Source organism: Fusarium subglutinans (assembly GCF_013396075.1).
Source record: "Fusarium subglutinans strain NRRL 66333 chromosome Unknown NRRL66333_c0000303, whole genome shotgun sequence".
Classification (NCBI taxonomy): domain Eukaryota; kingdom Fungi; phylum Ascomycota; class Sordariomycetes; order Hypocreales; family Nectriaceae; genus Fusarium; species Fusarium subglutinans.
This window is the reverse complement of record NW_023502366.1, coordinates 1-25,899: the sequence shown is the minus strand read 5'-3', so window position 1 is coordinate 25,899 and position 25,899 is coordinate 1. Positions and strand designations below refer to the sequence as shown.

At 49.2% G+C, this 25,899-nt stretch overlaps 9 protein-coding genes across 9 annotated transcripts; 3 read left to right on the top strand and 6 right to left on the bottom strand.

Moving 5' to 3' along the window:
- Window positions 1-473: 473 nt before the first annotated feature.
- FSUBG_13008 (erv1 mitochondrial precursor) lies at window positions 474-1,088 on the bottom strand (the record flags this gene model as incomplete). The annotated part of the gene is made up of 2 exons (XM_036677855.1): window positions 474-903; window positions 961-1,088. 2 exons carry the CDS (start codon window positions 1,086-1,088, stop codon window positions 474-476), a joined length of 558 nt encoding a protein of 185 aa, XP_036531525.1.
- A 670-nt stretch (window positions 1,089-1,758) lies between these two features.
- FSUBG_13007 (transcriptional regulatory) lies at window positions 1,759-4,137 on the bottom strand (the record flags this gene model as incomplete). The annotated part of the gene is made up of 6 exons (XM_036677854.1): window positions 1,759-1,958; window positions 2,013-3,219; window positions 3,269-3,309; window positions 3,366-3,585; window positions 3,639-3,984; window positions 4,052-4,137. 6 exons carry the CDS (start codon window positions 4,135-4,137, stop codon window positions 1,759-1,761), a joined length of 2,100 nt encoding a protein of 699 aa, XP_036531524.1.
- Window positions 4,138-4,841: 704 nt separating this feature from the next.
- Window positions 4,842-6,578, top strand: FSUBG_13006 (major facilitator superfamily transporter; the record flags this gene model as incomplete). The annotated part of the gene is made up of 4 exons (XM_036677853.1): window positions 4,842-4,946; window positions 4,995-5,276; window positions 5,328-5,663; window positions 5,712-6,578. 4 exons carry the CDS (start codon window positions 4,842-4,844, stop codon window positions 6,576-6,578), a joined length of 1,590 nt encoding a protein of 529 aa, XP_036531523.1.
- Window positions 6,579-6,997: 419 nt separating this feature from the next.
- On the top strand, window positions 6,998-8,036 carry FSUBG_13005 (uroporphyrinogen-III synthase; the record flags this gene model as incomplete). The annotated part of the gene is made up of 2 exons (XM_036677852.1): window positions 6,998-7,307; window positions 7,381-8,036. 2 exons carry the CDS (start codon window positions 6,998-7,000, stop codon window positions 8,034-8,036), a joined length of 966 nt encoding a protein of 321 aa, XP_036531522.1.
- Window positions 8,037-8,364: 328 nt separating this feature from the next.
- Window positions 8,365-9,391, bottom strand: FSUBG_13004 (oxidation resistance 1; the record flags this gene model as incomplete). The annotated part of the gene is made up of 2 exons (XM_036677851.1): window positions 8,365-8,820; window positions 8,873-9,391. 2 exons carry the CDS (start codon window positions 9,389-9,391, stop codon window positions 8,365-8,367), a joined length of 975 nt encoding a protein of 324 aa, XP_036531521.1.
- Window positions 9,392-10,670: 1,279 nt separating this feature from the next.
- Window positions 10,671-11,912, bottom strand: FSUBG_13003 (mitogen-activated kinase; the record flags this gene model as incomplete). Its single annotated transcript, XM_036677850.1, has 4 exons — window positions 10,671-11,047; window positions 11,108-11,489; window positions 11,546-11,741; window positions 11,800-11,912. The coding sequence occupies 4 exons, from the start codon at window positions 11,910-11,912 to the stop codon at window positions 10,671-10,673; spliced, it is 1,068 nt and encodes a 355-aa protein (XP_036531520.1).
- Window positions 11,913-14,960: 3,048 nt separating this feature from the next.
- On the bottom strand, window positions 14,961-17,922 carry FSUBG_13002 (transporter SEC24; the record flags this gene model as incomplete). Its single annotated transcript, XM_036677849.1, has 3 exons — window positions 14,961-14,972; window positions 15,033-17,246; window positions 17,305-17,922. 3 exons carry the CDS (start codon window positions 17,920-17,922, stop codon window positions 14,961-14,963), a joined length of 2,844 nt encoding a protein of 947 aa, XP_036531519.1.
- Window positions 17,923-21,023: 3,101 nt separating this feature from the next.
- FSUBG_13001 (uncharacterized protein) lies at window positions 21,024-21,435 on the top strand (the record flags this gene model as incomplete). Its single annotated transcript, XM_036677848.1, has 3 exons — window positions 21,024-21,049; window positions 21,106-21,357; window positions 21,420-21,435. The coding sequence occupies 3 exons, from the start codon at window positions 21,024-21,026 to the stop codon at window positions 21,433-21,435; spliced, it is 294 nt and encodes a 97-aa protein (XP_036531518.1).
- A 539-nt stretch (window positions 21,436-21,974) lies between these two features.
- On the bottom strand, window positions 21,975-24,056 carry FSUBG_13000 (negative acting factor; the record flags this gene model as incomplete). Its single annotated transcript, XM_036677847.1, has 4 exons — window positions 21,975-22,238; window positions 22,406-23,173; window positions 23,226-23,912; window positions 23,997-24,056. 4 exons carry the CDS (start codon window positions 24,054-24,056, stop codon window positions 21,975-21,977), a joined length of 1,779 nt encoding a protein of 592 aa, XP_036531517.1.
- Window positions 24,057-25,899: the final 1,843 nt, after the last annotated feature.

The following is a 25,899-nucleotide window of genomic DNA, read 5'->3' as shown; positions in this document are numbered from 1 at the left end:
CTTCATGATATGTTACATTTGTTGCACATCTATCGATTATCGTGAGATGAGATTCCGTGTATGTATGCATGCAGTTCTCGCTTCGCCTCTACTATACAGCTCATGCCCCATCATGAAATATCCATCCAAAATCGGCGATTGCCATGCTCCGCTCATCAACGTTCCAAACCGTCTTGCCCATCATTTCTTCCTCTGTCCATAGAAAATTCATTGACATCCCACGCCTTCATCGGTCCGGCATTAACCACACGTGTATGTATGTATCCACACAACGGCCAACGGTCCATCGTGCCATTCTCCAATCGGTGTGCACTCGCTCAGGGGGCCCAAATATCGTACACCGCACACCGAAACCACAATGAGTCGAGGCCTCTGACATACTACATACATATGTATGTACTGTATTGTTAAGCGCGTTAGCCTTCCGGCCCGATCCAGCAGCCAGCCAGCCTCAACCTCAGCTCAGAAACAGCTTAATCGCATCTCCCATCCTTCCAGCCTGTCCGCCACCGCTCCTCCCACTTGGAACAGTCGAACTCAGGCTTGCCCAATTTGCGGTTGACGTCGTTGTGTGCGCCGCACAGCCACTTGCCGAACTCATCACGACTGTTGACCTGTGGCGCTTCTCGTTTTAGATAACCCTGGAAATCTTCCGCGCAGACCCAACAAGGATATAGCTTGGAGAACAGACCGACGAAGCTGAGAAGGTCTGATTTTTGGCCGCTTGAGGGCTGTATCGGATACTGAGCGGCAATGGAGTGAAGCAGTGTCCATGTACTACGGCCTAGCACCTCGACATCTGGAGGGCAGTCGGCCGGAGGACCCTTGACCTTTGCAGCATCCTGTTTGAGAGTACTCTTTGTCTGGGAAGCCCATGCAGCGAAAGACGTACAGTTCCGGCACCTGAGCAAGGGTCAGTCGAATAGGGCTCCATTTGCAGGGCGTCATGATGAAACTCACGGTTTGCCGTCAGGGCCTAGTACCACTCCCTTGGGGATCCTCTTAGGCGGCTCAGCAGAGCCTCCTACCGACGACTCAGGGCCAGCGGGCGCAGCCGCCTGCTGTTGATCGCTCGGATCGCTCGACATTGAATGGCGCCACTTGTGGTGGTGAGATCTCTGACTCTGGCTCTAGCTCTAACTTCGACCTCTGAGGCGAGCCACCACTAAGGAATAAGACGGGAACAAGCAGTCGGCTGCTTTCGGTGGAATTATTAGGGACTGAGTAAGTGAAGCAGGCCAGGTAAGCAATTGATCAATCAATGAATGAATGTCGACAAGCGCAACGCCACGAAAGAATCTCGGGACTGAAAAGAAGAACTAGAATTGGGATCTCGAGACTTTAACGATTGTCGTGGTGTGACGTCTATTTGTCAGCCTCTGTCTACTAACACAGAAGAAAAGAAGCTAAATACACTGCCAGGATGTTCAAACGTTCTATCAAGTGTCTATCAACAGACAGAATTCGAGACTATTTCTTATCGATAAGCCACTAAGTCCTGGAAGCTTCCAGGGGCAGGCCAAATTTAGGCCGGAGCAGCGCCGTCTTCCGGGTGATTATGGGGCGAGGCAACCCACTCAACCCGCTGTCGATTGAGCTTCTTTAGTTGAGGATGTGTAGGTATTCTTCACTCTAGCATCATTCCCGGTCGAGTTTTGTTTAGTCTCTTGAAAATGTATGATTAATCCATGGTTATACAGAAGTGGCAAGTCAAGCATCTCCGTCAAACCCCTTCCTATTTGCCAATGTCTATGAGAGTCAGTTTGTGTTTCCGAAAGGCGAACTTGACAATCCTGTTGCAGCTGTATCACTTATGAACTCATCCATGACCTTACTCAACGCTATCATGTCATCACCAACTGAGAAAAAGGACGGGTCCAATGCCATGGTTTGACCGAACGTGTTATCAAAACCGCCAAAGTTGTTCTCCGCGGATGACAGAGTTGAAGGATTGAATGCTATACACAAAAGTCAGCAGCAAATAACGAGACTTGTAAGGTAAAGAGACTTACCGTGGGTTGGTGACGAAATAGACACCGAACTCTTCCGATCTTGCTTAAGCATGACCGATATCGCCCTGACAGCTCTTTGAGCTTCAAGAGATTGGTCGGACCTCGTCTCCCAGATGTCCTTTGCTATAATCAAAGCCTGCAAGATATCACTTCGCCTATGCAAATCATGTCCTGCATCGCATCTACTCAACGCAAAGCATAGCATCATGGTAGCTTGCATGAACTCGGATCTAAGTGGTGCGGCAACTCTCCAGCGTATGTTGTACATGAGGCCCCCTGGTTGAGTTTCCTCGTTCATGCGTCGTTGGTGCTCCAGGATCGACAGGGCAGCCTTGATGCATATCTCACTGGATCTGACACTCTCTTCTCCCGCCGACCCTCTGAAGAAACTGTGTCGATGGAGGAGATAGATGGCTTTCTGGGTGACGATATCGAGCATCATTCGATTGAGGATTGTGGCTGGACTGTCCACAATCGACTCTTCGAGAGGTTTTAGCCTGAGCCAGTCCGGCAAGGAATCTGTGGCTCTCTCGAGCCTGACCTGCAAGGTCGCAATAGCAGCTGCTGAAGGGGGTCCTGCTTCGGTTGTGTCGTATATCTCAGCAGCAACTTTGATAACTCCATGCCTGTGAATATGAAACGCCAACATGGAAGGTTCCGAACGTGGCCTTTCAGGCGGTAGGGTATTGTGCTCAAAACCAATATCGCTATCCAGAAGATACGAGGGCGGGCGAGTGTCGCATTGGGTATCTTTGATGATACGTGGAAGCCCGATTTGGGTACTGGTGAAGAAGTCGATGCTGTACAAAGCTATCCATGCTCGTCGCCGGAGTTCAGCTTGCAAAGGTCGGATATTTGGCCAGTGTGATGGTTCACGGTGAAGACCCATCCTCATGGCTATCCTTATGATGACACCCATGAGAATCCAGTTCCCAATATTTGCATCGGCGTCGGCCTCTTGGTCAACTGCAAAGTGCAATAAGAGCGTCTCAACCGTATGCGCGCTGGAACGAAGGTAATCTCCAGCAACCAAGCAGTGGATAGTGAGCGTTCGGTAAGTGTCGAGCGTTGTTTGTAGCTCAGAAGCGGACAAGCCATGCATCCCTGCCTCCTTTTTTTGCAATGATACGGCCATACTCATGATGCTGAACAGGAACCCGACCCAGATGATTGACACAGCGGAAGGGTTTGCCCAGAAATTTGCATACTGTATATGGATTAGCAATTGACTCCTAAGGTGTTTGTTGTATGCTGACTTCTGCAAGGAATTTGCCTCGATGAAGGATGACTGGTAAGGCTGAGTTAGCAGTTATATGAACATGAGGTTATATGAACATGAGAGTCATGACTTACTTGAGTCAAAAGTATTGAAGTACTGGAAGATGTGTCTGTCAACTATCTTGCGAGGAGGAACCAAAGCGAGAATTTGTTCTACGGGAAGACACGAAACATTAGCAAGTAGAGATATTCTCGGTGCCTGAGACTGTTGTGTCAAGCCACCAGCAAAAGGAGAAGCCCCTTCACTGACAATGTCGGAGCCATCATCAGCGAGCTCATCTCTGAGTTGTTGAATCTAGGTAGGGTATCTCGTCAGCTGCGAGTCTCTATAATGCGTCTTGTTCTTACATCTTCCAATATTGTAGCCCAATGTGAGCTACCTGTGTATACAGCCTGATCATCTGCCAGATTTAGATTTCCCATTCGAACATTTGGTGATGTGCCTAATGCAGTTGGTTCAAAATCACTCGAGCCATTGTCTGCTTTGGTCGTATTGTTCAACGACTGGTTTGAACTCTCAGCCTTATCTCTCAGTTCCGTCACCAGATTCTCAAGACGAGCTATCCTCTGACGAGCTTTCTGATTTCTGTTATGAGGCCTGTAATCGATGGCATCCTTGCGCTCTTGTTCCGAGCAAGTGAAGATGCACTCGGTAGTTTTTCCGCGCCGTGTGCAAGCGCCGCAGGGTGACTGTCTATCGCACCGAAGTCTGCAGTAAAGTCAACACCTTGTTGGGTGTCTCTCTGATTTGCCTGGCTTACTTGCGTCCCCTGCAGAAAGTACAGCTGAGAATTGGCTTCTCACGTTTTCTTGTTTGGGGGTTTGACTGTGCTTGGTGTGTTTCCATGTGTGACAGCGGCGAGGGCTCATTTGCCTCTCAATCTGACACAAATGATGAAGCTAGTGTAATAAATTTGAAGTTTGGCTACTGGACGTGAAGTCATGTTCACTCATGATGCTAAGAGCCACACGTGATCCAGCACCGATGATACCTAACAGAACAACGCAATAAGATATACTGTATAGTTTGTAAAATATACTGCCTGGATCCCGAATAATTCGCATCGTGAGAAGCCCAAGTCAATCAGGGAATTGTGCCTTGAGTCATGGTCTCTAATATTGCTGGTCAACCGACAACCATCAGTCTCATATTCATATTGAGTAAGACGGATAAACGGAATGGAGATAGTTTAAAAAAATAAATAAAGCGGCTCAGCCTCTCATCTTTGTTTCAAGCAGTAATAGCGGACAAACGAAGGATTTTCGGACGTTGATCCTTCGTGGAGGGTCACTCAGCGGACGGTCGGACGGTCATGGTGTAAGCTCATTGGTCAATTTTTGACTGTCCGAAATACCATCTCTCTACGGACATTGTCGATGGATTTCATGGCGGACATTTTGTGATATACCGATAGTTATATATAACAACAAGAGAATCCGGTGATTCCACTCGCGATCCAATTCAAACACATTCTACAGCTGTATCAGCAACTTGCCCAGTCAACATCAACTACACCACTATTTATACTACACTTCTTACATACCATCACAATGATTGCCTCAGCCAATGCCCCGGCTGATGTGGTCTACCCAAAAGGCATGAAGTTTGCCATATTAATGATTTCGCTCTATATCAGCATGTTCCTGGTTGCCTTGGTATGTCCTGTAATCCCTCGATACAATCACACAACTAACACTCTTCAGGACAAACTCATCATCTCGACTGCTATTCCCGCCATCACGAACGAGTTCCATGCTGCGAGTGACATTGGTTGGTATGGCACAGCTTACCTTCTTACCAACTGTGCCTTCTTGTTAGTATTTGGCAAACTATACACCATCTTGGATATCAAGATGACCTTTATGACTGCCATGGTACTCTTTGAAATTGGCTCAGCTATCTGTGGTGCTGCCCCAAACTCGATTGCTTTCATCATTGGAAGAGCTGTCGCAGGTCTAGGTGGTGCTGGTACGCAATCGGGTATCGTGAGTTGCTCCCTAAAAGTCTGAGGATAACACCCTTACTGACAATGCTAGCTTGTCATCATTGTCTATGCTGTCCCCCTTGAGAAGCGACCTCAGTACCAGGGTCTCTTCGGTGCAGTCTTTGGAGTCGCTTCAGCTATTGGACCTGTCATTGGAGGTGTCTTCACAACTCACGTCACTTGGAGATGGTGCTTCTACATCAACCTTCCCCTTGGCGCCGTTGTCTTGACCTTTGTCTTCCTATTTCTCCAGGTTCCTCGCCAATCGACTGAGAAGACCGGTCTCATGTACAAGCTCCAGCAGCTAAACGTACTCGGCTTGGTTGCTCTCATCCCTGGTGTTGTTTGCCTCTGCCTGGCTCTCCAATGGGGTGGATTCGAGTACAGCGTAAGTGTTTGTTCCCTATACTGCAACGACTCGACTCACATCATCTAGTGGAACAATGTTCGTATTATTGGTTTGCTCGTGGTTGCTTTCACCCTCCTCATCGCTTTTGTCCTCATCCAGATCTGGAAGCCCGAACAAGCAACTGTCCCTCCTCACATCTTCGCCAAGCGCAGCATTTTCGGTGGCTTTTGGGTGAGCTTTTGTATCGGTGCGCATCAGACACTGTTGATTTACTTCCTCCCTGTCTGGTTCCAGGTAATCAACGGAGATTCTGCCATGAACAGTGGTATTCATCTCTTGGCCATGGTACTTGCTCTTGTTGTTGGATCCATCATCAGCGGTGTCCTCACCTCTCGCATTGGATATTATATGCCGTTCCTCATTGCCGGAATCTGCATCTCTTCCATCGGTGCTGGCCTTTTCACTATCCTTGGCACCAATGCCTCAGAAGGCCAATGGATTGGGTATCAGATTGTATATGGCTTTGGTCTCGGTGCCTGTTCCCAGGCTCCCAACATGGCTGCCCAGACTGTTCTTCCACGCAATCAGGTATCGATTGGTGCTTCACTCGTCATCTTTGCCCAAACACTCTCTGGTGCCATCTTCGTTTCTGTTGGCACCAACGTGCTCGATGGAGAATTGGCCAAGCGTTTGTCCGCTTTCACAAGCGTTACTGCTAAGCAGATCGAGTCCGCTGGCTTGACAGGTCTTCTCGAGACTATCCCTGAGAAGTTCCACAAAGATACATTGACTGCCTACAACGATTCGCTACACGTTTGCTTTCGTGTTGCACTCATCATGGCTTGCCTGCCTATCTTGGGGGCGTTGGCTATGGAGTGGGCCAGCGTGAAGAAAGAAGCAGTCGAGACAACAAAAGAGAGTGGCAATGAGGCAGAGGAGAAGTCGGTTGTTTGATTGCTTAGGTTGCTTGTACGAAGACGTTGAGTTATTGTTGATAGATGGTTGTTTCTGCACTTAATACCCAGCTCGATAATTAGATCCCATTCATATCTTTATTGTCAAAAAATCACCTCGATAAACTACCTAAGTAAAGATTAGATATTCAGTGAATCTGATGGAGCCTGGAAGCTCCTCAACTGCCGTCTCTAGGTATAGTTATCGATAAAGCTGTCGCCCACTTTTCCCATGAGCCCCTCACCCGCATCCCACCTTCCGAGTCTCCGAAAGTTGCTGATCTTCCCACCCCATGATCTCAACTTTATTCTCCCATTGATCGCGTCTCCTCCATTCTTTCATCCTAAAGACTACGCATCGACCATATTGACAGCCGCGTGAATCAATACATATACGCATCAGGTCAATCTCAACTCATCATGACAACTACCAACCCCACCCTGGAGCAAGCCTCCAAGATACCTGTTCTCCTACTCAAGACGAGATCGAGCCCCGGCGACTCCTACGAAGATCTTTTCTCGGAATCCAGTATCAATGGGAGTGGTTTTGTGCCGCAGTTCGTGCCTGTTCTTCTACACCAATTCCACAGTGATGGCATGAACGAAGTCGCAGCGCTACTTCGCCATCGCCTCATCGGAAACCAGGAACATCATGAATATGGTGGCTTGATCTTTACATCACAACGCGCCGTCGAAGCTTTTGTGAAGCTTGTCGAAGATGGCAAAACCGGTATGTCATAACATTAGAATAGATAACTATATCTCTGGAACTATATGGGTTAACACAATCTCTCTTGCGACAGATGACACTCCCAATCCCGAGGATAAACCCTCATGGCCTCATCTACAGAACATCCCCGTCTACAGTGTCGGCCCCGCCACTACTCGCGCCCTCGCCGCCGTCCCTCAAAAACCTCCTCTCCAAGTCTTCGGTAGCCACACAGGCAACGGCGCAGCCCTTGCTCCTTTTATCCTCGCCCACTACTACGAATGGTACAGCGGCCAAAAACGTGCGACTCTCCCGCCTATTCTATTCCTCGTTGGAGAAACCCGTCGTGATATCATCCCCAAAACGCTACAGGACGGCGCACTACCAGATACAGAGCGCATCCGTGTGACAGAGACGGTCGTCTATGGGACGGGCGTCATGGAGAGCTTTCCAGTTGATCTACGCAGGGTCCTCGGCGAAACGCGCAATGATCCTATGCGATGGATTGTGGTATTCTCACCAACTGGATGCGATAGTATGCTTCGAATCATGGGAATTCTGGATCCTGAAACCAACAAGGTCTATAAAGGCTACGAACGGGACGGCAAGACGTTCATTGCGACCATCGGACCTACGACGAGAGATCACCTTCTATCCTTCGGTTTCGAGCCTGACGTGTGCGCCGAGTCACCGACGCCTCAAGGAGTGCTGGAAGGGATCCAGGCGTTTATGGCCAAGAGACAGAGCTGAGACAAGGAGCAATGAAACAATTGACCCTTTTTTGTAAGACTACATGCGGGGTATTGAAGGGCCACTAACGGCGTAAAGAGTCGGGAGTATCAGCTCCGGGTATCATTGATGTTTACTAATCTTGCCTTGAATATTTTTTGCTGTTGCCCTCCTTGTTATATACCCCAAAAGACTTTGTCCAAACAAAGGTCGCTCTGCCTTCACAGCACATAGATTTTCCTTCTTCCCATATATCATCAATTTAATGAGAGACCGATCCGCCTGTGAATACCATATCATAACACCGAGCGCCATGCAAACACGTGAGAGCCATACCGAAGCATCATCATCATACGCCCATAACCCAGAGTTCGACTCCGATGACGCCAAATTTGGTTCCCTCGTCACTCAGAGGTTCGTTACCAAAGGTCTCGCACCTTGAGCTATGTCCGTTCTCAAGCCCGTTGTCTAACCACAGCCCATAATGCCCACTGCCTGATCCAACACTTAGGAAGCCGGTCTCACAATTGATACAGAAGTCATTCAGACCGCTGTATGGGAATGCCTTGAACCTAACAGCTTCGCTAGGCGTAGGCGACGGCGCGCGAGAATGTGTAGGGGTGTTGCTCTCTGACGAAGGCGGTGGCGGGGCGAGCGTTGTAGTTCGAGAGTTCAGGTTTGTCGTATCAGCTGATGGAGGTGGAGGGAGAGGCGTGATAGTCGAGGCTCGCCAGAGGAAGCATTCGCCGTTGCCAAAGTACGAGTGCGCAGGATGCGGGTATTCGGATAGGTATGCGCCAAAGATCTGATCATGTTAGCTAACAGGGTAACGTCATATGGGCTCACTGGATACGCACCCCTCCTTCTAGGTCTTTGACGACCAGGACAAAACCAGCTCGTTTGCCCTCATATTGTCGACAGCGCTGATAAAGAGTCGTTAAGCTTGCACCGTCCTGCTCGAGGCTGTAGACCAGATGCCAGTCGTCTACGATGCGCAAACGCTCAGGAACCATGGTGCGGATCTCTTCCGCGACAGCGGCTGTCAGCAACTTAGCCGACTTGGGCGTGCCCTGACGATAGCCATGCAGAACAAGAGGATCCAGGGGGGGAGGACGAAGGGGGCTCGCTGTACGGCGCACGGGTGTGAAGACACCGTTTATACCGTCTTTTGTGCCATTGCCGTTGTGGTACTTGTAGTCGTTTTCGTAGGCGGTGTCGGCCTGGCTAGGGAACGAACCCTCACTAGAGAAGCGACGGATGAGGCCGGTCCACATGTTGGTGATGTATGATGCAGAGGCGCGATTAGGATTGTTGGGCGTAGCGGCGCCAGAAGATTCGGGAGATTCGGGGGATTCGTTGCGGTCAGAAGAGCTCATGACGTGTAAACACGGAGTCTAGTGATAGTGATGCTCAAATTAGGAAGCGCAGGAGGCCATAGAGACGAGATTCGAAGCATTCAGTGACCAGGAAGCTGAGGAAGAATACTGCTGTTGCTAAAAGGGAGACAGGACGTTGATATGTAGTGTTGAGATCTGAGACATTGGAGGGAATGAATAAGTTCTGACGCTGCTATGGTAGCTGTAGGTTGGAGATAGAGGGCATGAGATTGGGGGAGCTAGTGGAGCTAGATATAGCGGGGTTAACGCCTAGAACAGGACTTAATAAGACCAGAGACAACGATCTTGAGAATCGATGCACTAACATTAATAATAAGTTCCAACTCGCTATGATCGCTTGGAACCGGATACATTTAAGGCAGCAATTGCCACATTCTTCATTGTATGCCTTACTTAACAGCTTACAGCGAATTGCGCGGTGATTCATAAGCCTGTGGTCTCTTTTACTGGCCACATGCATGTATGTACGTACGTACACGCTGGCAAACTTCATGATCGTCATCAACACCAGAGCCTCAAGCACCAAAACGCTAGCTCGATATGGCCAACGGTCTATCACGGCTGAAATGCTGGCTCGGTCTAGACCTTTTGATCTGTTGTCTTGTCACTCGGACTCTCTGATTGTCACGTTCCTGGAGGTAACTTGGCCGATGGGGATTGGGCGAAACAAAAGTCATGATATTACTTGATGTCTCTATTTGACTAGTGGCCTCTCTCAAAGTGCATAGTTCCTGACATGAATAGGCAGAGAGAATACTCTAACATCCAAGTTTGCTACTACGAATGGAACTCTGTTTCACATTGATCACCCGAGTAAGGTATGCTCACCACGTATCATCATGAATTTCTTTTTTTCTTGGGATATAACAACTAAAAAAAGAAATGGCTGCAATGTGCACTTCATCAAATAATCTTCAAGTCCCATGTTTGCCTTTCAGACTCAGGCTCTGATCCTGACTCTGGCCCATGTCTTTGATCCTGTTTCCATACATTTGACCATCTTTCAACATCAAGTTTGCCCTAAAAGACCCATGCCATGTGCATGCTATACAGAATAAACTAGTAGGTGATTCTGTGTATGTTTGCGTGCGTGAGGGTTGTGCTGTGGTCTATTTATCTTCTCCAAATTCTGCCACTTATCTTCCTCTCAAATGTCACAACTACGTATAAGCACACCTGCTAGTAATTGATGACCCGTCAGAGGTGTCTCGGATCGCAGATCCTAGATGCCTCGCCCATCTTCGTCATCATGCCATATTTACCTCATAATCTCCTGGTAGATCAACTGCTTCAGCTGCTCCTTGCTCAGGTTGTCTTTGTGCTTGTCAAAGTCAAAGAACTCCTCGGGGATCGGGGGTGCTGTTGGCTCGTCCTCGGGATCATGGTAAGGCTCAAGGTATGGGTGCTTCAGAGCCTCCTCCACGGTGATGCGCTTAACAGGGTTGAATGCGAGGAGCTTCTCGAGCAGGTCGAGGGCCAGATCCGAGGTCTTGGGGAATAGAGTTCGGAAGGGAACCTTCTTCTTGAAGGGGAGCGATCGAATGTATTCTCGAGCCCGGCGCGACTTGATTCCGTAGTAGTCTTCCATAGTGGGCGTGCCCAGCACGTCCAGAATGAGTGTCAACTGGTGGTGGTCTGGCGATCAAATGGTTAGCAAAGAGCTCTATCGTCTCAGGTATTTCAGCAACCACTTACAGTCCTTGCCAGGGAATAGAGGCTTGCCGCTGAGCATCTCGGCGAGAATGCAGCCAACCGACCACACATCAATAGCCTTGGTGTACTCCTTGAAAGTCAACATGATCTCGGGCGCACGGTACCATCGAGTCGCGACATATTCAGTCATGAAACCAGAGTTGTCCTCCTGCGAAGCAGCAGATCGCGCAAGACCAAAATCGCAGACTTTGAGATCACAGTTGGCGTTGAGGAGGAGGTTGGAGGGCTTCAAGTCTCGGTGCAGCACGTTGGCTGAGTGCATGGCTTTGAGGGCGCGGAGGGTCTGGTAGATGAAGTACTGGCAGTGGTCGTCGGAAAGGTCCTGGGTGCGGATGACTCGGTGCATATCCGTCTCCATCAGCTCCTGTATCGTTGGTTAGTCTGCTGCTGCTATTGCGACTGAGCGCTGGTGGTACAAACCTGGATCAAGTAGACTTCATTAAATGACTCGTAGTTTCGGGGCTTCTGAATATCGAGAATGGAGATGATGTTCTCGTGGTTGAAATATCGCAACAGCTTCATCTCTCGCAGGGTTCTTAGACAGAACATGGAGTGATCGAAAGGAGTGATCTTCTTGATGGCGACCTTTTGGCCAGAGGGCTTGTGAATAGCAGAGCTGGAGGAGAGTTAGGATTTGATACACTGGGTATCGCACGAGACACAAGAAAACATACCAGACAACACCGTAGGCGCCCTCACCAACAACATCCTGGATATCATACTGCTCGCTCACGTTGAACGAGATCTTGCGGGACCCCGCAGCGTTAGGGGGGTTCGATCGAGACATGGTCGCGGTGAAAAGGAGGGGAAAGCTGAAGAGGATTAGAGCAACCGAAAAAGGCTACGACTGATGCCGTGTAGAGAAGAATGCGCAGTCGCTCGATCGGTCAGTCGGTCGAGATGATGTAGAAATAAGGTAGAGTCAAGTCAAGTCTAGACAAGAGAAAAGGACCAGCCAAGCAAGACTAAGAAGACTCCTTTGTTGGTACTTGAAGGATCTGGATCTGGACCTGGACCTGGACTTGTTTGGACCACCTGGACTGGCTTGAACTGGGCTGGGCAGGACTGGACTGGACTGGCTGATTAAGGGTGATTTGAGGGGTTAGATATTGAGCTCCACCCAATAGGTACAGTCGCAAGACTTGGTTATCGACGAGACTCAGCGGAATCAAGCGAGATACGCAGGCGATGATTTATAGCGACTGAGAAAAGAACCAAAGTTGAAAGGGCGTAAAATAGGTGGTGAGTATTTAATATGTATGAAAGAAGAAAGGGTTGAACAGCGACGGGGAGTTATAGTAGCGATAAAGTAGTACAGCAGCTAAGGTACTATGGAAGGTAGAGATGGAACAGAAGAGCTCCACGTCCGCTCGGGCCGTGCTGATGCTGGTTCGCAAGTTGAGAGCGCGGGGCAGAAGAGGGTCTTGCACTGCTGCAAAGACCCGTACAGAGGCTAGCGCGTCGTGGCAGAGGCCCAAGGTTTCAGTTCGGTTCGCCGTCGTCAACGGTGAGTATAGGTGACAATGGGTAAGGGTATTGCTGCACGGGCTATTTCGGAGGGGGGAGAGTGAGAACGTCTTCCAAATCTAGCAGTTGAATTGGTCTGTGAGTAAGGTAACACTTCCGTAGAGAGAGAGAGGTATTGCCTCTGACTGGGTCTCGCTCGTTCTGACACAAAAGGAATGGGGGATAACTTTTAAAACAAGACAGGTTGACTGAGATGTGAAACAAGCACGAGGAGTCAAGACAAGACAAGGCGAGACGGACGGAACAGAAGGGTAGTTAACCAATATCACTAGTTCAATCAATCATCCCTCTCGTCATCTGATTCTTTGTCCCTTTGGGCTGATGACTCTGAGATGTGATAAAGCCAAAGCTGGGCGGCTAAGAACCAACAACTACTTGCTCAACTCAAAGCTGGTGGAGGTGTCACCTCAGCCCGGGACATCCAGTGACTTGTCATCAATGCAAAGAAAGGACTCAAAATACGACAGAGTGCCCTTTGAGTTTACCTACTATAGCTACCTACCTTACCTAGGTAGGTACGCAAGCAGATCTCTTCAAGGGAATGCGTGATCGCAAGACGAAACGAAACCCTTGAAGGATAAACCAAAGTTCATGGTTCATGGACAGGTCCAGAACATCTGTAATGATCGCCAGGAGGGGCATTAACAACGCCAACGTTGCCGAAAAGCTATTGAATAAACAATACAACAGTTGAACCTGGAACAACTAGACAACTAAACGCAGAAGAACGGAATGACAGAGAAACCTAGGTACTCTGTACCTAAGGTAAGGTACCCATCATCCCGGATATTGCAGTACAAGACTCCTTGGATATAGTGGATGACTCTAGAATAACAAGCTTAACTTAAGGGTGAAGAAAGACAAAGTGGGGGAGAGCTCTCTGATTGACTTTGACCATGGAACGGGCGGGACGGACAGGGCAGCTTCCCGTCAGGTACTTTAGTACCTTACTTACTGTACTGTACCTGACGATACGAGAATATCGCAGAAACAACTTACAGACAAGCCCAATGTACCTTATACATCCGTCTGTAACAGACCTAAATGAAACAAAGACACGGTACGCAGTAGCATCAACCTTAGTACCTTACCCTCTGAGACGAAACGTTACAGAACCTGCCAATGAAATGACAAGACGTTAGGGATTCAAAATACTGGGCGTTTAGCATCTGACAGCCCCGAAACTTGAATAATGCTACCTACCTACGTACGACTCTGCCCTCTCGTCTCCTTCAGTGGATCGCTTCAGCCCCCTGTTCGACAAAGATCCCTCTACCTTATGTACCTACCCAGGTATATATCTATGCGTTTCACCAACCCAATGCCATGATGCTTCACATGTTACCGAATCTTCTTCTTCCTCAACGGCATGGCCTGAACTGAACTGAACCGGACTGAGCTGATTCACCTGGATAGGTAGGTAGGAACTGTAATAAGAGAAGAGAAGCACTGTGTCTCTGTGTTCTTAAAATAACCTCCCCCAGCGCCTAATTCTGGCCATCATTGGCTACCTACTTGGCCCGTTAGGCGCGTGCGTTTCACACCCACCGACTCGGCGGCGTTTCATCATTGGATGGCAAGGTCCTTGTATCTCACGTACCGACTCAGGGAACATCGCGTCTGCGGCTGCGTCTGGTGCCTGTATCAGATTTCATTCCATGGCGACCAAACCAACCCCTCGGTCATGGATTCATCCAAGGAATCGGGTCTCCTTTCCGTTTGGTTTCTGAAGAAATGAATGCACTTCTAAAAATATCATGCATTACTACTATGCATGCTGGGGGAGGAAAGAAAACTCAGGACCGCGATCCTAGATGACAAAAATATTTAGCTAACATAGCCTAAGCTTAGGATAATCTTTACCGAGTTTATTTTGACACCTCATATCAAGGTCCGTTGTTTTCTTGCTCCCCGAGGGCATGTCAGTCTATCGTTCTTGGTTGGCTGTATCATGTCTTGACCCTGGATGTGCTGTTTAATGCTATCATCATGGGCCCCTCTGCTCTGCTCTGCTCTGCTCTGCTCTGCTCTGTACTACAACATGAACATGATCATGGTGGCAATGGCCTCAGCATCACCTCACCTCGTCACGTCAAGGCAATCTTTACGATTTTTCTCACAAAGCAATTCATTTCATTCATTCACTCACTCTAATCGACACCGTTCGTCCTCGCATCCCTGTTACCAAAAACAGCCGACTGCTTCTCCAGGACCTCGACTCCAGTCATTGAACCCTCCTCATCCCGATCCCAATATTACAAGCGACCCACTCCTCCGTCTACAAACGCTCGACTTTTCGTGAGCTACTCTACTGAACAACCTTGATACAAAAGTTAGTTTGTCATGTCATCTCAACCAATATCATCATCGATCAACTCACCTTTTCTCTCAACATGCCTAGCCATTGAGCTGCGCTTACACCCTGGTCGGCTCGATCCTCCACGAGTAACGTTTGCGCCCAGAGCTTCAGACTAGGTTCTCCGTCTTCTCGCACAATATACAGGTGGGGCAATGTAATGCTGCCAACCCCTAGTGACTTGTGGTCCCGGCTCTTCTGAACAATAGCTCGCACCCGTTCGTTGAAGTCTCCTTCGAGCTCGGGTACGCGACCCTTGCCGACCTGGATCTGGGCTCTGTCTTCCACTCCAAACACATCTTGCACCAATTGCGGTACGGCATCACGGCCGACCCACAAGAACTGAGTTTGTCCATCATCGATGAGGTACAGGCCGTATGGCACAAGCCTCTCTGAAGAGAGGTTGAGCGCAGGAGGGAGCGCAATGTGGCCCGTCTCCTGATCGGGAACTCCCGCGTTGTCGGGCATGTCGTGTAGTGAGTAGAGTCGTGGGTAAATGTAGCGCATCAAGAGAGGCACAGGGAGTGTTGACAGGAGGCAGAGCGCTGCCGATCTGATGTCGGAGGGGATTTGAGATGACTTGCGGAGACCGACATTCTTGATTAGCCCCAGGAACAGGAGGGGAAGACCGCGGAGGTTGGCGGGGAATTGTAGACCGCCACCCATGCTGCCTCCAGCCAGCTCCTTCTTGAATGTCTGCAAGAGCTCGGTGACCTTGCTCTGCAGAGCGTCGCGAGCCGCATCCAGGCCGCTTGAAAGGGCACGCTCCACGGCCTTGTGGCTGAAGTAGGTAGTAATGGCACACTGATCCGCTGAGGCGTACATATCGGATAGATTGGTCGTTGTAGGAAGGGCCAGAGTCATGACTCGGATACGACGCTCACCATTGCAGGTTGTGTGCAACACGGCCGCTTGGAGGCAGATGATGTTCTTGGTAAGATTCTCATCAATAGCCACCTCGACGACGTAACATTGATCGCGGGGAAAGGCAGGGAAAGCACAGAGATCAGAGCTTCGGTTGAAGAAGTTACCATAGAATGTGTTCATTCTTAGACCACTTGTGGCTCGGACTCGGAGAACAGCCTCCAGACCAATTTCAGACGAAAGATAGTCGCTGAACTCGGAAGCAAACTTGAGAGCATCCTCAGGTCGCGAGGCATGCCAGCCTGGGTAGAACCAGGTCTGACCACCGGTGTAGCGAGGGAGGTTGCTGAGCGAAGCCACATCTTGATACTGTGACGAGAAGAGGAACATATCGATAGAGACCTGGCTCTTTGAGCATTCGACAGCAAAGCTCTTGTAGAAACTGTTGGCTGTTTGGAGCAGAGCTCCCTCCTTTGACGTGCCAAGAAGCTTCTTGTCCTCACGCATCTCGAGCTTGCCGACACCAAGGTTGGGCAGGGAAGCAGTCAAAACAACAATTTTGCCTCCGAGGCTGGAGATAAGCTTGTGAGCTGCACGCAGGGCCGATCCCATGCATGAACCATTGCTCTGGTTATTCTGGAACATGTCGGGAAGCTTCTGCAGGAACTTCTCCACGCTTTGTCGACTCTCGCTAAGAGGAACCAGGAGCTCGTTGGGGATAGGGAGGAAAGGCTCGTCGAGATCGCTGACAACCAACATATTGGTCTCGCCATTCTCATCAGTATCTTTGGGGATCGAGAAGTAGTGGAGGCTAGAGTCCACAGCCAAGAAACCAAGGCGCGTGCGGCGATCAGCATTTGGTATCCGGTCAAGGCTGTCCAAAATGGTGCGGGCCGCGGTGGCCACAAGTCCGGTTGAGACAGCAGCGTAGCTGACATCGAAACAGAACAAGTAGATGAGGGGCTGAGGTGGGCGAACCATGTACTCCTGGGGAGCAACAAACTCAACAACAGCATGGTTCAGCTCGGGCCGCTGCCATCGGTCAACACTCTGCTGGGCAGCGGCATCCCAATCGAAAGCCTGAGGAACGTCGTTGGTCAGATTACACATATTACACCTCCATCGGTGTCCCTGGTCCAGGAAAGTGACATAGGGGTTGATATATGTTCTACAACGTCGGCAACGCGAGATGACTTGATCCTGCACAACAGGTACGGGATCCTCATCGTCGTGGAGAGAACCGTAGGGCTGAATGACGAGCGCAAGGGGCAGCTTGGACTTCTTCAGGAGCGAGTGGGTGGTGGGAACAGCGTTGAGAGTCGATCGGAAATATCGCGGGGAGCAGTTGGCGTCTGGGGACGGAGTAACACTCGTCTAATAGGCGAAAGTTAGTGATTAACAATATTACCATGCCTGAAAATGAGCAACTCACGTTGGGAGGAAGAACAATCGGGGGCGGGGGAAGGTCAAGCTCCGAGACATTGAAGGGCTGGCTAAGGAGATCAGTTGGATAGAGCTGGTTCAGAACAGCAGGGCGAGGAGGCTGAGCGGCCTGGGGTTGTTGAGCCTGACCGCCAATGTTCATATTACCGACGCCTTGAGTAATGCCGCCAACTCCTGGCGCGGGCTGCTGAGCACCAGGTGCTGGGTAACCTTGGTCGGGAGCTTGGTAACCATATTGAGGAGCCTGAGGAGCAGCGGGTTGCTGTGCGCCGTATCCCTGCTGGGGATATTGATATCCTTGAGGGGCAGCGGCTTGAGGTTCGGCCTGATAACCTCCGTAACCTGGCTGAGCGGGAGCGGCACCGAATTGTTGAGGAGCTCCGCCGGTCTGAGCACCGGCGACAGCGTTGGCACCGGTACCGACCTCGAAAGCCTGAGCCGCATACCCTCGCTTCTTCTTCTTGTGGCCTTGATCGTGGGGTTGTTGCTGTTGGGCGGCGGCAGGATCCTCGTAAGCCTGTTGAGGTTGCTGTTCTTGGCCAGCGTATTGATCGTATTGCTGAGCTGGATAGCCGCCGAAGCCATCACCAGGAGGGGGCATCGACATGGTTGAAGTGTGAAGGGAGCAGTGTCGCACCCGAGGTTGAGGTAAGATATATATGGATGTTTAAACAGTGTCGGTCAATCGGTCGAGAAACGGTTTAAAAGGCGCTGCAGAGGAGCAGGCGTTTCAGCAATTAACAGAAAATGGGAGAGTAAAAGGCAACTCCCGATCCGAAGCTCCCAGTCGACGAAATCTGTATGTTGGACTGGGATGGAGGAGGGTAAATGGAGGAGGGCGTTTGGTGGTTGATGAGCTCAGAGCTGTTAGGTAGTGTAGCCTGCCTGTGTCTGCATGTCTGGCCTCTTCGCATTGGTCACAGCCACAGCGACAAAGCCAAGAATCCTGTAGTGCCAAAGGAGGGGCTACTTACTACTACGTAACCTAAGCGCATGGTTGCCTGAGCCACGCTATCAGATGCCAGAGACGGCGAGAAGAGGACAATAATATCACTAGATATCCTCACGTGTTGATATGAGTCAATTCAGAAGAGCAATCCATCAGATGCTGCAGATGTGTCAACACCCATCGATATAGCAAGAGCTTGGAGCTACTGTGGCGTCAAAGCTTCATCCGTCTCGTCTGGTGGAAGTGCACAGCCACATCCATTGTACCAGGTCATGTACCGGTATAAATCAACAACTGTGGCAGTCGAGAATACATACTAGTACTACCTTACCTTCGTATCTTAGTACCTGGTATGTAGGTATTTTTTAAAACAGGTATTCCTTGCATAGCTAGTTGCGTGTCTCCTGTCATACTGATCGGAGTAATATGTCTTGTTCTCGATATGGACAATGATAGGTAGCCTTTAACTTGTGGCCCTATATAACGCAAGTCTTGAAATGGTGGTAGATGTCGAGTTGCCTGTATTGAATTAAGAGAGATTTGATTTAGGCTTATATAGCTGTATCTATCCCATCCTTAATTGGTTCTTTGAAAGTCATGTTGATTCTTGGGTTTGATTCATATCTCAACTGCCAAAACCTGTTACCCCGGGAACTCTGTCTCAGGCCAAATGAATACACAAAAGCGTATGTCGTCCAAAGAGCAGTCTAAAGACTGTTCCTAGGCCCCTAGTTATTTCTTTAAATTAGGAACTCCCATGGTATCATAGGTCACTGAAGTGAAAACGAAACAACTCGTGCAAATCTGGGCAACGATGAGATAAATTCACCAAGAGAGTCTTCTAAGTATCTAGATGAGGGACAAATCTGATGCAAAAGGCGTTACATACTGTTCTCTTGGTAGATATGTTATCATGTGGTAAATTTGGCTATGTGTTGATAGATTCGAACTCCCCACTGTGGTGTAGTGGCCAAATTTGCTAAAGGAAGCAGCACAGAATCATAAGACTTAGATAGAAATAACGATGCATAGTACAAGGAGAGAAATATTATATTGTATTATTCACGCTACTTACATGATGTCAAGATGTATGAGTAGGAAAATAGTTGACAGTTCTTCTTCATATGGCGCCTGTCTCTAGCCGAGGCATCTGACTGATGAGGATTGGCCACAGCACAATCAATGCCGCCAATCTACATACTTCTGGCGAGCCCTGTAACTATCAACATATCCGTATCTTCTATTTTGACACCAAGAAGCTAGGCACGGTTGCGTGTATGTCATACAGAGCCGTAAAAGCAATCGCTCTCCAAAGTGTTGCACGGATGGTTAACGTTGAAGTTTGTTGTTAGGTACCTGCTCTTAGGTCAGCGTCTCTCTTGCGTTGTCTAGGTACGGGATGCCTTGGGACTATCAAATCATACAATTATTTGGCGAGTCGAGGAAACTCAGAGTGGTGTTCATGTGCTTGTACTCTGGCGAATAACCAGATGACGAGAGGAAGCAGGGGCTAGGTCAAGCATGAGGAATGTACCCCTACAGTGAGACCAGAGTTGACATGTTCCTTTCGCATCGAATCAGTCAGAAGCTTGGTGATCAATGTGTTGAACTCTCATTCTTTCCATAGACCAGGGATGTTGCCACGTAAAACCTTGGTCTTGACTGCACGTATGCTAACACACAGGCTTCTTGTCACCTTCTGAGTTTATGATAATATACTCTCTCTATATATAAAGATAGAATAGTAAACGCTTCTCACACGCCGTCATTCAGAGTGTCGAACAAGAACATCATGGTTGCTTCAAGCCTCACACAAACCCCCTGCATTACCACACCAACATAGACAGACTGTTGTCGATTCACCGCAGGGGGAAATAAGTCAGCCGCCACAAAAGCTTGACCCCCTCAGGCTGTTAATAATCAAGGCATGACAGGTGAGTCTAGGCGATCAGTGAGTGCTTGCAGGGCAAAACATTGTCCAATCCGTACCTATTTTATGTGGTTTATTTTTGCACTTCATCTCATCTTTTGCACTGCCACTACATGGATCGCATGGACGGCAGCGGCCCGGGATAGCCTCTTGGCATTCTCAGGTATAGGAACGGGCATGTTCAAGAGCACGATGCTGCACTGAATCATAGCAGCTTGAAATGTAGAAGCACTTGTCTCCGTCTCACAGACTTTACCCGAGGTTCCAACTGTCGTTCGCTACAACATTGGGAGGCATCAAGTGTTTCGATACATTATCCCCCCTCCATGGTCCACTAACATCAACCAAAGTTACAGGAGGGCAGCCCCTCAGACAGGACGGGACCTGGACCCTGTTTTTCGATAGGTGCCGAACAATCCAATTGGCGATCCCCGAACCTAAGTTCCATTAACGAACGGGCGGGTTTTCGCGAATACCTTAGTTCGAGGGCGAGCTAGTACAGGTACTTGACTTTCCATTACTTCTATTACTCACTCACATGCATCCCTAAAGTAGTGCTCTATCCCCCAGATCCTTCAGCTCTTGGTCCCCTCAATTCTTTGCGCAACCCCCTTTCGGCTGCCTCTCTCTCTCTCGCTCTCTCTCTCGCTCTCTCTCTCGCTCTCTCTCTCGCTCTGTCTCCTCCCTCCCTCTTCATACTCTATTCTTCTTTACCTCTCCAACTGCGTTGATCGCATTCATCACTTCTCTTCTCCAGCTCAGCGCATCTTTCCTTACTATTGCTGCCAATCGCCGTTTTCGCATCGCATCACACGTGTCGAAATCAAACATGGCCAAACAACCCTCAGCTCTCAGGTACAGCTGCACCGCCAGCTTTCACTCCAAAGCCAGTATCTAATTGACTCTTACAGCCAGGTCCTTCCTCTCATCATCGTCTTCGCTCTGCTCAGCGTAGGCGGCTGGATCGGCTACCAAGTCTACATCAGCGTCGCCAAGATGTCCGATGCTGCGTCTGAGCGCATGGGCAAGAAGAATGTTGTTTTCACAAAGGATGGTGTGAAGGTCGGCGTTAAACAAATCAAGAACGAAAACTACGTCGATGCGACGCAAAGCTGGTTCGTCAAGGCTTGGAATCTAGGCACGACATCAGATGCTAGTCAAAGGTGCGTACATCGTGGTATCTTCTCTTTCGTAAAAGGGGAATAAGTTCTGATTATGTCTACAGCAAGAAACAAAAGTAAAGCCGATCGCCACTCCGTCACGAATTTTCTATCTTGATTCGAATATGCCAGGGGCATGGGTAGCGAGCAGACATCCATAGGACTATTCAACGAATTTCTGTCACTGGGAAAGTTTCTTTAAAACTTAAGATATCCGGCTACGAGATTGCTCTATAATACAACAAACACATTGCACTTGAAAACGTTCATGTGATGGTAACCTTCCAAGCCACAAAACCCCATGAAGCTATCCATGGGTATCCACTTGTCTAATATATCAGCCAAATCCCTACACTTTCGTTTCGAGTATCGGATCTGCAATTGCACAATCGAGTTTGTTGGATCAGATAAATTCATGGTAATCTTTGAGCGTCCGGTATCTAATCCAGTAATCGCGTGTTCAATGCCAACTTATAGACTGAATGTCGAGCACGGTTATTCAGGACCAGCCATCCTCTACTTTATAGGTTATCCAGAACCTTTATGATGTCTATATGGCATATTTGGAGATGAGATGTTTTCCAAAAATCCTTCAGAATTATATCTCCGGTATCCCATATTCAACTTTGAAATTGCAACATGCCGTCGGCTACCCTCTCGGTATTTGGTAAGGACCCCCTAGCTTTACTCAGCAGCTCGGTTTTCTGTTTCTCGGCTCTTTCCTTCTGCATAGCTTCATGCTGTTGTATTGGGTTCAGAGAATATCCTGCCATAGCTGGTGCCGTCTTGGACGATAAGAGCTTTTCAAAGTTGTAGGAGGCAGGGTACGGGCTAGCCATCAAACCATCCCTGCGGATGAGCATTGACGGAACACGAACATTGAGCTGTGGAGAAGTGTCAGTTGACCCTGAAGTTGATACCAGAAAAAGCAACAAATGTGGGGATAGATAGATAAATGCTGGAAAGGGAAAAGAAGACCAATGTAGGAGAAAAAGAAAGGCAATATCGAGTGGAGGTAAATAGCCCCAGGGGTTCAAGAGAGGGTACTCACTTGTTTAAGCACATTGGCGTACCTAACACCAAGATGATTGCCAATAAACTCAAGTCGACCTTTGACCCACGCTCTCTGTGCATCAGTTGTATAATCCTGACCCTGTACACAAGTCAGGGGCCAAGTCAGGAAGTATCCTGGCAGACCTTTTAGGGCATCTTCCTCTCCACAACCAAACGCGGACAGGTTTGCACGCTCAAGAAGCTCCCTGCGACTAGAAAACCAGCCCAACTGGTAGGGCACCGAGGAAATTATATCCGTGATGGTATCAACACACGTTCTCGCGGCTGTTGCGTATTCAGGGGTTGTTCGGTAGTCAACCGGGGCGCAAACCCATGCAGCACAGCGAACAATCAGTGATGCCAGAATGATGCGAGAGCAACGCATCAAGTTCCACACGCTGACAACCCAGAGGTCCTGATATGCGTCTATTCGTCCTGGGAAAACCTCAGCCATGCCGTAGTTTCCACTGGGAACATTGTCCTCCCAAGCCACAGCTTTGTAATGGAAGTACTCGGGCAGTTGGTTCGCCCAGGCTACATGTTGCTGATCGAGAGTCTGACATCGACGAATAATATCCAGAAGCAGCTCAATGTTCTCTGGGCTACGGGCCAGGGACGCCATCAGGCGATTGGACTCGGCCCTGAGCTCTGCTGTACGGATGTTAAGTCGCTGACACTCGGCTCCGTACTGATTCTTGTAGCTGTCCGTAATCCACCATTCAACTCCCATAGCCGGGGGTGTGCCTGTAGTCAAAGTGTGAATGATCTAGTCTCTCGTTAGATAATGGCTAGGTGAGGAATCAACTGAACGGGCATACCATTTGCGTTCTTGTGGCTACAAAAAGAGCCAGGCCAGTTTTCGTTCGCATCTGCTTCCTGTCTCTCGACTTAACTAGTTGAATAGCTCCTTCAATATGAGATCCCCAAGCGAGCATTCCCAATTGCTTTGCGGTGATGTTCTCAAAAAGTCCCAAAAGCAGGACAGCTGCCAAAGTTGAGTCCTCCTTGGATAGAACTGGATCCTTCAGCGCGCTGAATGTGGCGGAAAGTGCTTTCGTATAACATCCTAAAGCCTTGTTCTCAAAGTTGCAACCTGAACCGACGCGGTTCCCCAGGGATGCCATGGCACATGCATCAAACGCTAGCTTGAAATGGGACGCTTGCTTCTCGCTCTTAAGGAGAGGCACAACGAATTCCATCCATCCACGCGTGTTATCGTGAGCAGGTAGCAGAACGAAGTTCGATAAAAAGTGGCATGTTGCCTGTTGGTCCAGCGGAAGTTGGAGAGTCGATATAATAGACTGATCGGGTGTTGGTTTGTGAATAGCTACAGCCTTTGAAGGTTTACCCTGCTTCAGCGCCGTGGCTTTCTTGCTGGCCTTGCGAGCTCTCCGTTCAGTTGCCTGCGTCTCATTGCGGAAGACGAGATCGAATTCATCTTTGTATCCAGGGCATTGTCGCCTGGATTTGGCGCATTGGTTACAGGTTGGTTTCGTTTCATCGCACTATGACTGTGAGCTGATGCGTCGAAGGGGCCCCAGGAAAACTCTGCTCAAGAACAGCCGTGCAGCAATAAAATAGCAACACACCTTGATTCTTCGGGCTCTGCACATCTGGCAACCCCTAGAGGGCTTGCCGCAGTAGACCATGATTGACCGTGTTTCTTGATGAATCCCAAGTCCGACGATCTGATCACAATGTTATGTCAAATTCCCAGCAAGGGACAATGACAGAAGTGAAAAGAAGATGGGGGAGGATTATTGTCCAACGGCCTCCTGTCCAACGGCCTCGTGGGAGGACAGAGTAAACGAGAACCGCGGGATAGGGCGTACGAAGACGCGAGGTTGCATACGGAGATGAAAGAGAGCGAGGGCCGTAGCTAGTTACTTGATGTGACAGATTCAATATGAACAGTCTAGTCTTTTGGACGAGTGAATAAAAGTCTAGTATGTGGTGATGCTCTGCTTCGAGATGGTCAACACCAAGAAAGTTTGAGACAACCAAGCAGCCAAGAGAGAGTAAGAGGGCGGCTCTCAGAGATGAAGGACCAATTTAATGTAAACACTGACTAGCTTGTGGCAAAGATTCCGAGCTGTCGGTGGTTCTGGTGTTAAAAGAGTTCGTCTTGGTATGTACGTATGTGTGTGTGTATATGACAGGGTATGACGGGGGACGATGATGGCTGGCGGGGAAGAAAAAGCAACAAGAGGGTCCAGGCAAAGAAAGCAAGAGAGAGGGAGAGAGAGAAAAAGAGGCAAAGGTGTCCGAGAACCCGTATCGAGACGAGTGAGGACGATGGATATGTTTGCTTCGCCTTACACAGCGGGGGGCTAAACAGACGACAGCAGGTTGGCGGTGGAACGTCGACGACGAGATGGAGGGGAGGACAAGGGGGTCAACGTGATAACAAGCGATGAGACAATCCGAGTTTGCAAGCTTGGCTCAGGTTGTCAATGCGAGTGAGTGCCAAACGAGGTGATAAGTGACAGATGATGTTAGTACAGTACATGCAGCAGATGCGGCTAGAGAATTGCTTTTTAGCGACGCCGTTGGAGGAGAGAAAACATGGCAAGAAAAAGGATCCTGACAAAATTGGCTGGATGCAAGGCAAGGCAAGGCAAGGCAAGGCAATGCAATGCGACGGACGCGATGCACGAGGATGGATGGACCGTCAAGGCCCCGCTTGAACGGGCTGTCAGTACATATGTAGGTAGGCAGGTAGCTAACAATAACGGTATTTGCCGTTATAAGCGTGTGCTGTATGTGAACCGAACGCCAGATCTGGTCAAATATGCCCCAATTGATTGAATGTCTTGCCGATCAAAGTCAAATTTGAAGAGGCAAGTTCTGAGTCGTGGAGTTCTGGAGCCAAACGTTTTAGAATAGAGCGGGAAGACGGGATGCCGTCCCTGATGTGCACTCAGGCACTTCACTCTCCCTAGGCACTGTAACTTAGTGGCCTCTGCTAATGAGTCTAAAGGGGCCACAGCCAATTGAGTCATGGCGGGGGCTGAGACCACGAACCCGCTTCCGCTGATGTGAGGTCCAGTGCTCTATCTTTCCATGCGGGCTAGAGTTGGAGGCTTGAGCGGGGCTCGTTACAGGGGAAGCTTAAGAACCCTGTAGCCTGAATTGGTGGGTGGGTGAGATTCCATACATAGTACCTACTAGGTAGGTAGACAGACAGACGGGGAGAGATCAAGAAAGATGAACCTCGGCATGTCATTGTAGCATTGACGCAGATCTACTCAATTGGTTCAGCTTGTCACGCTTTTGGATATAAAGTGTGTGTATTAACTGACGTCCAGATTATAGTCCAACATGTTGAGCCGAGGTTCATGGCTACCTATATAGGTTAGTAGGTAAGGTAGGTAAGTACCAGTTACGTGCGAAAGTTTCGACAATTGATACCGAATCACGCATACGAAGGTACGTGAAGCGGTGAAGGTATTTAGAAGGGGATGCGGGATTAATTCTAAGGTAGGTCTTGGT